Source organism: Corythoichthys intestinalis, chromosome 9, assembly GCF_030265065.1.
Source record: "Corythoichthys intestinalis isolate RoL2023-P3 chromosome 9, ASM3026506v1, whole genome shotgun sequence".
Classification (NCBI taxonomy): domain Eukaryota; kingdom Metazoa; phylum Chordata; class Actinopteri; order Syngnathiformes; family Syngnathidae; genus Corythoichthys; species Corythoichthys intestinalis.
This window is the reverse complement of record NC_080403.1, coordinates 27,551,967-27,566,005: the sequence shown is the minus strand read 5'-3', so window position 1 is coordinate 27,566,005 and position 14,039 is coordinate 27,551,967. Positions and strand designations below refer to the sequence as shown.

The window sequence follows — 14,039 nt, the reverse complement described above, 5'->3', positions numbered from 1 at the left end:
GTAAACAGGCTCATTAAGCAGTGTTTGTGTTGAAAATGTGATATCACATCAGAACCATTTACCAGTCAAGTGTAAATGTCAGTCGGTAATCCTTTCTTTCGCCATCTCTCTCCCACTCTCTGTCTTGTGTACACTTTCTCGCGCTCTTATTTTTTTGTCTTTGTTGTGTGTGTAGAGACAATACCATTCCCAAATTGACAACCTTATTGAGGAAACAGTGAAGGAGATGATAACCCTGCTAGTAGCAAAGGTAAAGCACCTGATGGTTAAATCTGTACTACGTTATGTAACTAATTATATCCTGTTTCTGTTTCAGTTTGTGGTTATTCTGGAGAGTGTCTTAGCAAAACTCTCCAGATATGATGAAGGAACGCTCTTTTCTTCTTTTCTCTCTTTCACAGTAAGTTGGTTTTATTGGAAACATTGAGAGGAAAGAAAATTCTACATTCTTCCTACATCATTGTTAGAAACATGATCATTTATTGCATGGTCATGCCCATATAGTAAACTGTCATTTTCTAGCATAATTGTAGAAGGACATAAAATGTCCCATTGTGTGTGAAGTCAGGTTATTGTATAACTAGGCCTGTCGCGATAACAAATTTTAGTGGGCGATAAATTGTCTGATAAATTATTGCGATAAGCAATATTATTGCAGCCCCCCCCCCCATTTTTTTTAACCAATATACAATAACACAGTAAGAATACACTATATATTAATAATACTAAGTAATATCAAGTACACCCATTTAAACGTAATAAAAGTTTACTCAATATCAATACCGCACAAAAAAACAGAATAAATGTAATGTCTTTTTCAAGAAAAAAATAAAATTGCACTTCAGTAACTTAGGCATTTAGGCACTGAGGTATAAAGTTGTAGTAACACAAACAATTGCACTGCAACAACAAGAGAAAATTACATTAATTAATTAGCAATAACAAAAATTTGGCTTCACTAAGGCTAAATTCATACTGCAGGTCGTAATGCACAAGTCAGATTTTTCCTTATGTCTGGTTTTTTGGCTTGCCTGTTCAGACTACCTTTGTCCATGGAGCCCATTCAAGTATCACGCAGGTGCGCTAATTCGCAGTCCGAGATGCGCTCACCAAAGTGACCCGCATGCACAGAAGCATCAAAACAAATTACACATGCTAGCTGTATGTCATTCCAGGGTGATCACATTTTGATTTCCAAAAAGATCACACAAATAAGAGACATTAATAATCCCCGTTTAGTCTTTTATTCAAAGTTTATATGGACTGATAGAAAGCATACACGCACGCACATAAGCCTTGACTTGTGTGCGTGACTTGACGTGGGTGTGTCAATTTGCCCTGTCTCGCCCATTTAAGCAATACTGAAATATTGCTCATTCGGCGCATTGAATGAAAGTCGAAAATTGTCAGGCTTATCCTTTTCTTCATTTATTTTTTTATATGACTGTGGTCAAGCCCGCTTCTAGGGATGGGAATCGAAATCCGATTCCAATTCGGAACCGGTTCCGAGTGTTTCGAGGCCTCGACATCACAATGAAAAAGCCTTAACGATCCCTTTAACGAGTCCTAAAGACGCGTATTGCGTCGTGACGTGTCTTGTTGTCCAGACGCATCAAACTAGCATGGCGCCAAGAACCACTCGCTCCAAAGTTGGACTACACTTCACCAGGAAAGAGTGTGAAAATGAAAGGTTACGACGGGTAAGCACGAGCATTGCAGCCATAAACATAACAATGACAGCACGTAGGTTCAAACGCTCGACAGTGTGTCTTCACTTCACGAGGAAAAATTACAACAAAGCGACTTGCAGTCATTGCAAGGTGGAGATAACTGCATCGGGAGGGAATAGACTGCACTGTCCTCACCGAGACAGCTACACAGCTAGCTAAACTCCGAAATGACGATACAGAAGACGTTGGTATAATTTGCTGACTTTATTCAACCATCACTTGAAGAGTGAAACTAAGAATAGAAATGAAACAAATCAATTTCGTCCCCAATAACAAACAGGTTTGCATCAACGTAAATCAGCGATGATTAGCTGCTAATAACAGTATGTTTAGCATTCGTTCGCTAGCATTAGCACATCGTTCAAACCACTACACAACTGGATTTAAGTGTCCGATCGCGAGTGGAAACAACAACAACAACACAAAAGATTATACATACAGGCGTTGCCTCTGTAGATATTAACATTAACAAAGAACGTAGGCTTGTAGAAGTGTTTCCCTCTCTCACTTCGCACGCTCACTCGCTTGGATGCGGCATTTTTTCGGGTGCCCAAACTGCGGCCCGCGGCCCAAATACGGCCCGCATCCACATTTGGTCCGGCCATTTTGAATTTATTTTTTTTTTCTCAATCGTGTTATTTATTTCCTGGCCTTTTTCCTTGAAGAATTCAGAGCGGGTTATTTGGATATTATCTATTTAATTAATAGTGTTTTTATTATTAATTATTATTATTATATTATTATTTTTATTTTATTTACTTTCATTCCGTGAAGAATCCAGAAAGGGTTACTTGATTGTGGCTTTCTGAAAAACAATAATTTTTTACATTTATGCACTTCTGCAATCGTCACACTTTTTTTGTTACAAACTGACCCCGGCCCCTCATCAGAGAAGGGGAAAAGTTATGTGGCCCTCACAGGAAAAAGTTTGGGGACCCCTGCTTTAACACATATTGCCAAACGCAGAACAACAACCTATCTCCCAATATATACCAATATTTTTTATTTCTATGAGATAAATGTTTCAGTAAAATGTTACACATTCTTGTGTATTTGCCATTTATTGCCACAGTTAACATTGAGGCTTTGGGCCTCTTTTGATCTCGTTGTGAGTTTGTAAGGTTGTGAGTTCTGATTAAACAAACTCGATGCCAATCAAAACGTTTGTTGTTCTTTTTCCCCAAATTAGAATCGATAAGAGAATCGATAAAGAATCGAATCGTTAAGCAATATCGATAATGGAATCGGAATCGTAAAAATCCTATCAATTCCCATCCCTACCCGCTTCTGCATAAAATCATAGTTCAAGCTAGAAGCTAATGCACAGCTACATCGCTCCCATCCTGCCTTTCGCTTTGCTGACGTCATTGCTGCATGAATTCCAATTCGGGACACTTGAAAGTTCAGACCGCCAGCCACATTCTGGAAAAATGTGGCCCAGATCGGATTTGAAATGGTCCACTTCTATGCAACTTGTTACGTTCAGACCGTCAAGTTAATGCTTCACTTGAGTCGGAAAAACACGAAAAAATCGGATTTGTGTATTAAGACCTGCAGTTTGAACCTAGAAAGTGTCAAACAACATTAAACAGAGGTAAAACAGTCTCATTTCTTCAGCAATGTAGCGGACTACACTTTCCGTGAGGGAACGGCATTTTGCGGGATCTCGTTTGTATTTCTCAAATCAAGCGATTACCTCTGTAATTGTCGATTGCCGTGACGAGGAAGGCTCTGCTTGTTGCGATGCAGTTTTCTTACTAAGCAGTGAAAACTAAAGAGGGTGATAGTTTTTCAAATGAACATGTAGATTTGTTGTGTTGGCCCTCTTTGTTAAAACAACCTCCAAACTCATTTTGCAGACTGGTTCATCCTTTTTGGTTGCCTCGCCATTTTCATTTGGTTTAAAATCAAAATATTCCCACACCAGGGGCTGTGGTGTTTGGCTTGGAAATCAGCATTTTCAGTCCATTTTGCTGCTCGCTCGTTGCTGTACGCCGTCAGTGCCCTCGACCCCGCCTCTCCCCATTGAATGATGGTCACGCAAACTCAAATGTATAAAAACGAACATACCCAGAAGTCAACAAAACAGGGTGAATCCTCGTCACAGCATATTGTGCTGTTGATAACAAGGAAGCCGAACTTTTAACAGCACGTCCACCGCACAGGCGATAAATCGCAGCGGGAAAATTACCGCCTTCGTTTTCATTTACCGTGCGTTAAATTGAATTATTGCGTATTGCGACAGGCTTAGCATAAACACATTTAAATTTAGTTACAGATTAACAATAGGCATTCAACTGTAATCTTTTGTGTATAGTTGAATTTATTAGTCATTAAAAGTTATGTAGCTTCAGGTTGTACTCTAATTCATATTTCTCTCTTTTATTACAAGGTGAAAGCTGCCTCAAAATATGTGGATGTACCTGTAAGTGAAAGTTACAATTCAGCCCATTCTTTTGACTTTGTACACAATGGACAAACAATGAAAGTTTGAAACCCAAATTAAAGTCATTGTTTGTTTTTTCCTACCATAAACATCTAAAAATATTTGTATGAGACGTGTGAAAAAAGGTGTTTTTGATGGTGATAGATTCATTGTTGTCCAATTGTGGTACAGGTTTTTTTTTTTTTTTTTAATGTTCCTTGTGCAAATACTGGTCAAGGCTTTCAGTTTTAGAACCACAATCCAAATGGGGTTATGTTTTTATGTTTTCTGTTTCAAATGCATGTGGCCAGACACTGACAGCCTTGTGCAGTATACATTGTGGCCTCCCGTGGTACAACACATACCCATTCTGCTGTCACCGTGGCAGTGATGGTGGTGCACATTTGGTAGTGGGTTTGAGCTGTGTTAGGTGCCAACACTCCGGCCGTGCAACATGACAAATTTCAAATTAATGCCTTGTCAAGGAATGTGAAGAGGCACTGCTTATGCTGGCAAGGGTCGCAATTCCCAGTCCAGCCTGCTAATTGTGTTCATAATATAACAATCCAGAATTTAACAGTTAAAAAAAGACGTACATTTACACATCATGACACATCGTTGCAAATGTGTTAATTGAGGTTAGAAACAACAAGTGATTGTGGTTGTTGTTTTTGCTTGTGTGATGGCTAGTTTCTTTTGAAAAGAAAAAAAAATAATTCATGTAAATTTAAACAAAAGATTTGATAGGCAAAATATGCTTTTGAGATAGTGTTATGTTGACACTCACATCCTGTATTGTCCTCAATGAATATTTTAGATATCAAAATGGCGGGTCCCCTCACAGTCTGCTCTCACTGGTAAACCAAATTGGTTTGGCCCAGTTTATTTTGCACATGGTTGGTTGGCAGCCATTCCGTACTCTCCAACAACAACTGACTGAAGAACATGACTGCTCCCATGGCACCTAGATATAAGCTCCTTTATTTGTTGCTGTAAAATCATAATATTCAAGAGAAATTTTAGAACAAAACTATTCTATCCATTGATATCGCCTTCACAAGTAACCCGATAATTTGATTATTAATATGGATTATAATATGTCACATCAATTATGGAGTACCACAAGTGTCAGTTCTCAGACCCAAACAATTTTTATATTAATGAATAATTTGATAAATTATGAGATGAAATGACGAGTTTTGGAATTGAGTTATGTTATTTTATACCATTTTTCATCATAGCTGAATGTATTTCCTGCCATGAGTATGACCTCTTTTTTCCACCTTTTTCAGAAGCCGGGAATGGATGTGGCAGACGGTTATGTGACTTTTGTTCGACACTCCCAAGACATGCTGCGGGAGAAAGTTAATGAGGAAGTGTACGTCGAAAGATTGTTTGACGTAAGTCATCAATTCTCCTTTCGCTATTTACAGTGGTATGAAAAAGCATCTGAACCTTTTGGAATTTCTCACATTTCTGCATAAAATCACCATTAAATGTGATTTGATCTTTGTCAAAATCATACAGATGAAAATACAGTGTCTTCTTGAACTACAACCACCCAAACATTTATAGAATTTCATATTTTAATGAGGAAAGCATGCAAACAATGACAGAAGGTGGAAAATAAGTGAACCCTCTGCCTAAGAAGACTTAAAGAGCAATTGAAACCAATTTTTACCAAACATTTTAAGTCAGGTGTGTGCCCAATCACTGATGAGTGGTTTAAAGCTGCTCTGTCTACTATAAAACACACATCTGGTAGGAAATGTCTTGATGAGAAGCATTGTCTGATGTGCATCATGGCTCGGTCAAAACAGCTGTCCGAAGACCTGCGATCAAGGATTGTTGATTTATATAAAGCTGTGAAAGGATACAAAACCATCTCTAAAAGTCTGGATGTTCATCAATCAACGGTCAGAGAAGTTGTCTACAAATGGAGAGAGTTTTGGTTGGCTGTTGCTTCTCTTCCAAGGAGTGGCCGTCCACCAAAGATGACGCCAAGAGTTCAGTGCAGAATACTCAGAGTTAAAGAACCCTAGCGTGTGTGCTAAAGACTTACAGAAATCCCTGGCACAGTCCAATATCTCTTTGCACACACCAATTATATCTAAAACTATGGCCAAGAATGGTGTTCATGAGAGGACTCCACGGAGGAAGCCACTGCTTTCTAATAAAACATTGTTGCTCGTTTAATGTTCGCAACAAAGGCACTTGGACACTTCACAAAAGTTTTGACAAAATATTTTGTGGACTGATGAAACCAAAGTTGAATTGTTTAGGAGTAACACACAACGTCATGTGTGGAGGAAAAAATGGAATCGCTCACCAACATCAACACCTCATCCCCACCGTGAAGCGTGGTGGAGGGAGCATCATGGTTTGGGGCTGTTTTGCTCCTTCAGGGCCTGGACTACTTGCAGTCATTTATGGAAGAATTAATTCAAAAGTTCATCAGGGTGTTTTGCAGGAAAACCTGAGACCGTCTGTCAGACAGTTGAAGCCAAAAAGAGGATGGATGCAGCAACAACACATCACACACAAAAACACAGAAGTAAATGAACATCAGAATGGTTTCAGGAGAACAAAATAAACGTTCTGGAGTGGCCAAGTCAAAGTCCAGACTTGTACCCCATTGAGATACTGTGGCATGACCTAAAGACAGGGATTCATGCCAGACATCCCAGGAATCTGACTGAACTACAGCAGTTTTGTCGAGAAGAATGGGCCAAGATTAGTCCTGATCGATGTTCCAGACCGATCTGCAGCTACAGGAAGCGTCTGGTTAAATTTATTGCTGCCAAAGGGGGCCACAAAATATTAAATGTGATGGTTCACTTACTTATTTTCTCCCTTCTGTCATTGTTTGCATACTATCCTCATTAAAATATGAAAACTTATAACTGTTTTGGTGGTTTTAGTTAAAGCAGTTTTTTTCATCTGTGATTTTGACAAAGATCAGATCACATTTGATGGTGATTATATGCAGAAATGTGAGAAATTCCAAAAGGTTCAGATACTTTTTCATACCACTGTAATTCCTCTGTATCAATATTGTGCTCTCATGCTACCTAATCAGTGATTTTGTCAAACTGACTGTTGTAATGCTTGATCATCTTTCCTCTAGTTGGGGAAAAGCAAATCACTCATAGTTTAATCAACCTGCAACTCAGCCATATGACACTGTTTGCTTTAAATACATAAGCTGGTTTCAAGTAACACAAAAACAGCGTACAATGTCTCCAAATGAAGGATTGCTCCCCCTTTTAAATGTATTGAAATAATCCCTGCATCTGGATGAGTTGCAGTTCTTTGCCTAATCTGAGGGCCTTTTTACTGATCTTTTTGTCCCATTTATGCCTTACTTGGTCCATGTTTTTTGAGTGTGGGTGGATTACAGGTATAATGACATATTGCTCATATCTTGTTTTTAGTATGAGACAAGTGAGTCAAAATTTAAAAAGCTGTGTGGAAAAAAAGTTTGGTCTAAACAAAATTGTTTTCAAATTACATCAAGATAAACAATATGTATGGCCAGAACTGATGCTCTTTTATCTTTAAAACTGTCTTATTTGCATACAGTGTATGCATCTATGCATATGTGTAGTCGGAGACAATCAGCCAGAGGAGTCAAGTAAAAAATAAATTTTAAACATAGAATCAAAATGATCACATTGTTGTCATTTTAGTTCTGAGTTTTGTGACCACAGTTAAAACATGAGGTCAAGCAGATCAGATTCTGCTTTCACTCTAAGGTTAAGAGACTCATTTGTAATGGCTTTGGCTGCCACACTGAATGGGTCATACAAGAGACATACACAGGTTAACATAGTGTTGTCTATTCTAGGTTCTTTGACATTGCAAGACTAAGGCTTATTTAATGTTACCCTACGGTGCACAAATACTGGAAAATAAATGCAAAACTCCCAGTCAGATTTTCATCTGTTAGGGTGAAAAGAATTTCACAATTGAGAGCACCAGACGTGACAAAACTACCCCGGACTGCACTCACTGTGCCAGCTATAAGAGAGTCTGAGGGAAGATCTCCATCCCATTAAAAAAAAAAACATTCAGAGAAAGAAAGTGTTTTTTTTTTTTTTTTTTTTTTAAATATTATGATTGACTGTTAATTTAATGTGTAATGTTTTATCTCTAACAGCTATCTTTGGTGTGAACTCTGGGGACTCAATACATTTGTGGCTGTGTCTTCACAGCCCACGACAAATGACAAGGAATGAATCAGAATTTCGCAATCTGAAACCAGTATGCTACTTTGCACGTGCATGCGTGTGTTTAAAGTAGAATGGGGGCGGTAGAGGGGTTAATCTCGTACTATTCTTTGGCATCCTATTAAAAAGGATCACACAAACATGTTTACTTCAACTAAGATTCTAAGTCACAATTGAGTCATTGCTGAACTTATCTGGTTTTGAATAAGTCAATGGTGTGTTTATATCTTCTTGGATATTTTGGAACTTGCATTATCCCAAGCTCAGACAGAGCTGTTTTCAGATAATCCAAATCAGCATAAAAACAAATCATTGATTGAACCTTTTGTTATTCTTGTAATGTTTGCCTGGGGTATTTGAATGGGCAAAATGTTTATTTATTTTTAAAAAGGACATCTGCCAATTTGAAATTGCAGCATTGACCACTGACCAGCAGAAACTAATAATTTGAAATTCAACTTGAACAAACGGAAAAAGATAAAATGTATCCAATTCATAACCGTTACCCTCACGAATATGTAGGATCTTCATCCAAGATTATTAATTTGATTATTTAAAATCCTATCTATAAAATAAAATTTATTCCCCCATTTTTTTAGCTTTAAAAGAAAATATATGTACCGGTATATGACGGAAAACACTCAGGTGACTTGAAGTTCTGCTCTGAGACCCCCAATTTGGCCCTTTCCCAATGTTTCAGTACCTTTTTTTATTCTTCATAAAATACATTTTATATTTTCTAAAGAACATGGCAAAATGAATTAAATCTGATAACAAATGCAATTAAATAAACGCATCCTGTGGTTAAAAAAAAAAATCCAAATCATAATATATGTGTACATGCATGTTGTTAAAAAAAACAACAACAACAACAACAGCAAAAAATAGTAAATAAATACAGTGCAGTTACATTTCTCCCATTTCGGTAATGACAATGTGTGGGATGAGTTCCTCAGAATGTGTTGTGTAGTTCAATGTTTTAGTATAATGAACTTTTACCATAATAAGGATATTCATCCTTGTCTAGTTTTTTGAATGTCAACTTTCACATACTGTTTGATGGTGTGGCGTAGAGGACAACTGGTTAACACGTTGCCCCACTGCGCTGGAAAAAAAAATTCCACTTCAAAATGTGTATATTTCTTTTGAGCAACTAACATTTTGCTGATAACTAGGAAACATAAACAGTTATTTTACCACTATACCACCACTTGCTGTTGGTCACTTATTCACTTTATTCCCAATCTATGTACAGTGTAACGTGTTTTTTTTTACATCAGCCTTGTTGTACTTTTGTTTTATGTGGTGCACGTTATGTCGAAGCTTTTAATCTCGTATTTTGTCCAATGACAATAAAGACTTTCTATTCTATTCTATTCTATTCTATTCTATATCTACCAATAGAACAAATGAAAACTTTTGTCTCACAATAAGCCTTTATGTCTTACTGAAATTATAAATTTTAAGGGATTTCATTTTATTTTAAATGTGATATTTTTTACCGAAAGCTAGACACATATTCTTGCAGTTGGGTATGAGATTAAGTGTCCGATCACGGATTTTAGCTAATCATATTCCATCAGGTCCGATTTAGAAGCCCAAATATATATAATATAATTATAGCCTATGATGCATAACGCACCCGACTAGAAGAATTAATGTGCATCTTTATGGTTAAGTCTTTTGGGATGCACCAGTGGAGACACGCATACGTTTGCAACTATCTGTCTGTGCCATTTCGTAGAAGCGAGGCCTTCAGGTGCAATCCGTCTCCTATCGTCTTCCTCGGTGTGGGATGTGACAGAGGTGTCCGGTGTTGCTTGTTGCTGATTCTTGACCCTTTGCTTTGCCCAGTATCTGTTTTTCCTTCACGAGAGGTTTTCCATCAGAATTAGTGTCAGTACAGCTTCTCTTTGTTGTCATGCTGTATTAGTTCCGCCTGCGGCATTACAGAGCCCGATGAAGGTGTCTCTGGCTGCTCTGTTGTGCTTTTCTTGTCACTCTATTCTTGTTTTTACTCAAGTCTCTTAAACCCTCTACCCAAAACAAAATTCCTGAATCTTAAAATGCCAATCTCGCAGTCGTTGTTCTCCAATAGGGAAGTTTTTAAAGGGATTTTAAGCCTTGATGAAAATCTCTTTATAAACGGTGTCTGTACAAGGTGTAGTCAAATTGTATTTAGATTCCAATTTATCTTAAAAAAAACAACAACAACAACAAAAAAGTACCTTATTGTATGCTGCTTATATGCATTTGTAAAATCATTATAATTAGAATACATCCATCAACAAGTGTTTACCTTTGTTTCACATAGCACACTTGGCAGAAAAAATGCATATGATGGGTTTGTATTTACCGAAAGATTGTCATTTTAACTTTACGGCACATTTTATTTGTTGCCTTTTTATATCTGTCTTACGCAAAATTTCTGAAAATATAGATAATATTTTTGTGACCTGGCACATTTTTTTACTGCCAACTGACAAGATTATAGCATTAAAATGTTTTTAACAGGCCTTAGTTTATACTACAAGACTAGACTGTTTTTCAGGTACCACGATTTTTCTCTGATTAGACTTGAAGGGATTTCATTTTAAATCATATCACCACATCGTGTTCAAAACAACCAAATGTGTAACATCTAACACAATTCTCAATCTGGAGATGGGCAGCTTGGCATCTTTTCTTGGTCCAACTGTAGCTAGTTGAAAAGAATGCAATACAATTTAGTTAGTTGCCTGAGGGAAACCAAGGGTTCATTAAGCATGTTTGGCTTAGTTTCGCCCCCGAAAAATACAATCATATTTCATTTTAATTGAGATTACACCACTCGTTTGACCTTATAATACCAGTAAGAAGATTATTTAACTAGGACCTCTTAATTTCAGAATATATGTCAGCACTCACAATTTCATATATACAGTGACAGTAGACAGGCCCATATGTGGTCTAATACTGGTGAGGTTAAATAACCAAGATGTTTTAAGAAATTAAACATAATCTGAGATTAACTCTGTTAACAAGTGCTAACACATATAATCTGTCATAGACAAGAGGTTATGTTTTATTGGAACAAGACATGTAACTGATAGTTGGCCCATTTCTATGGATAAATAATCTACTACTATGTTAAAATAAGATTTGTAGGTTTTGTTTTGTTTTTCCTACCTTTTTCTCTCTTACCGGCAATACAGCAATCCAATCATGAGAGTTTTTATTATTCCATGCCCCGGTGAAAATCCACTGAAGGCAGGTGTGGCATGATGATTACACTTGAATGGTTAATCCCTTGTAGAAATGCAGCTATCAGAATTTTACCCTTTAACATCTGACTGCATTGGGTTATCATTGTATGTTGGAAAAATCACAGAACAAAAACAAAAGAAACTTTAAATGAACTGAAAACCTGTTTTTCAGAAAGTTTCCCCTTAAAGGTGTTGCCTTCATGAAAGTGCAGCTTTGATGAGTCATTTTCTGTCCTGCTCAGGCCAATAATTCTACACCGGCAAGAAGAGAGCCATTGGTAATTTTCTTTAAAAGCAACTCACGCTTTTTGTATCTGGCCATAGGTGAAGAAAAGCATGGATACCAGCATTTAAAAATTTACCACCGTAATTTCTGGACCATAAAGCGCACCCGATTACAGGCCGCACCGAACAAAGTTCACAAAATTTTAGAATAAACCCACATACTTATATGCCATACCTGACTTTAAGCCGCAGGTGTCCTTATATTAATATTGGATATGTACATAGATGTTACACAGAAATATTTGATTGATCAAAAATATATTAGCCAGATAAACATGCATCAGCATCCCCAACACGTGTTGTCCGAATGCTTAAAAACAATTTTAAAAAAACAGGTCACTACATTTGCAAAGAAATATAATCCACTTTACCTTGCTTTCTAAACTTGAAGTGAATGAAATCCTCTTGCAAATGGTTAACAGCTAGCACTAGCACTTATATCGCAAATTTGTTGTAGTATACTGTGGCAATAAAGTGCCAGTTGAAAATGCCTAATTAACGATAGCATCACGTTCTCTTGTTGTAGCAAATAGCAGATGCCCATCCATTTAACATTGTTCTTTTGTAGCAGCATATAGTATCAGATGAAGCCATATTCATCTATAAAATCCTGAGTTTTTGATAAGTCTGACGAGCTTCTGGCAAGCTTTATCGATGCTAGTGAAGCTGTGTCATGGCAAAATTTGGAAAGCCATTCTTTTTAAATATGTCTAATTATCCATTTTTATCATTTTTAACAAGTAAATATTAAATCCATAAATTAGCCGCTTCCTTATAAAGAAATGAGAAATGGCGAGAAAAAAGTAGCCGTTTATAGTCTGAAAAATACGGAAACTATTTTAATGACATGTTGATTAGTAGTAAAGGTGCGTATAAAGGTATGTATTTTACAACTATTAATGGCATTACAGCAGCTACGAAAATGACAGAAACTGGAACATTTTCATGGTAGGGTCATGTGTTTTTCATGTCATTTAATTAAAATAAACATTCACCAATAAATCTGAGTCTATAAAATTTTAACAAAATGATCCCAAAAATGGAAAAAGATTGCTTATTTTCCTATTTTTATTCTAACTTGGCCAACATACAAACAAACAAGAGCGGTGACTATACGCAAACTGTTTATGTGTTTGAATAATAGAGAAAATTAATTTGGTCCTTTTGTCCCCTCCCCTCTTTGGTTTAGTTGTTGAAAGAGTGTTTGAAGGGGTCCAGATTAAAACAGATGTGCTTAAATGATACTGGAGAGGGGACTTAGTGCAAGGCAGCCAGGGATCATTGATTAAAAAAGCCATGTCTTTAGCTTGAGACAAATCCAGACTTGCGCTGATACGCCACATTTTCCTGCCACATGCCATTTGCACCCGACAGAGGCAAGTAATAGGGCAGCCAGCTAGGTTAGGAGGAAGAAGGGAAATGGGGTTAAGGAAGAGGAGGGCTGAGCTGGCGCTGTACAACTTGAGCGTCTTAAAGCCAACCCCCCTTTCTCCAAGCCTCCCCCTTTGGCTTGAGTTGCAGATACAGGGATTACACAGGTCAATTATATACTTAATCTGCCTTTGCCCGGAGGGGATTAGGAGAACGGCTCATTGATTGATTTGAAGTATTTCCGTTGACCTTGGACGGTTATCAGCTTCACAAGCGTGGCGAAATTGCACTTCTGTGTGACGAACTTTAAACCGCTTTTTAATCGCAGCTGCTCCTCCCGTCTCGCTCGGCTCACCAACTGCTGAATGGCTGTGGCGGAGTGGGGTGAGGGCAGAGGTCAGATTGAGCTACAGATTGAAGGATTTGAGATTGTTGTCATTGCCACCACTGTAGTTTGCTCACAGCGGGTGATGGGTGGCTGGATGTTTGTGTGTGGCAAGGGGGTGTGGTTAAAATGTAGTGGGGAAAAGGAATTCCAACAAACAAGTGGGCGATGAAGCTTCCGTCATACCACTTGACGGTCCGGGATGTTTCACCTCCTAGATCCGGTCACGACCTGATAGGCCCACTGCCACGTCAAATGAACAATTTAATCAATGCTGAGCTGAAGAAACACGCAAACTTAATTCCCATAGCCAGTCAAGTCAATGTAAACTTTTTTTTGTCAATTTTAATGTTCAACGTACTGTATTCA

At 37.6% G+C, this 14,039-nt stretch overlaps 1 protein-coding gene across 9 annotated transcripts in view; it reads left to right on the top strand.

Annotated features, from left to right (window-relative positions):
* Positions 1-14,039, top strand: part of cadpsa (Ca2+-dependent activator protein for secretion a) — a 162,693-nt gene that overhangs the window by 110,691 nt on the left and 37,963 nt on the right. For all 9 annotated transcript variants that reach the window (XM_057844977.1, XM_057844975.1, XM_057844974.1 and 6 more), the window contains 4 exons: positions 176-250; positions 317-400; positions 4,123-4,155; positions 5,448-5,555. In XM_057844977.1, the coding sequence (XP_057700960.1) occupies positions 176-250; positions 317-400; positions 4,123-4,155; positions 5,448-5,555 (300 nt within the window). The remainder of the gene's footprint in view (positions 1-175; positions 251-316; positions 401-4,122; positions 4,156-5,447; positions 5,556-14,039) is intronic.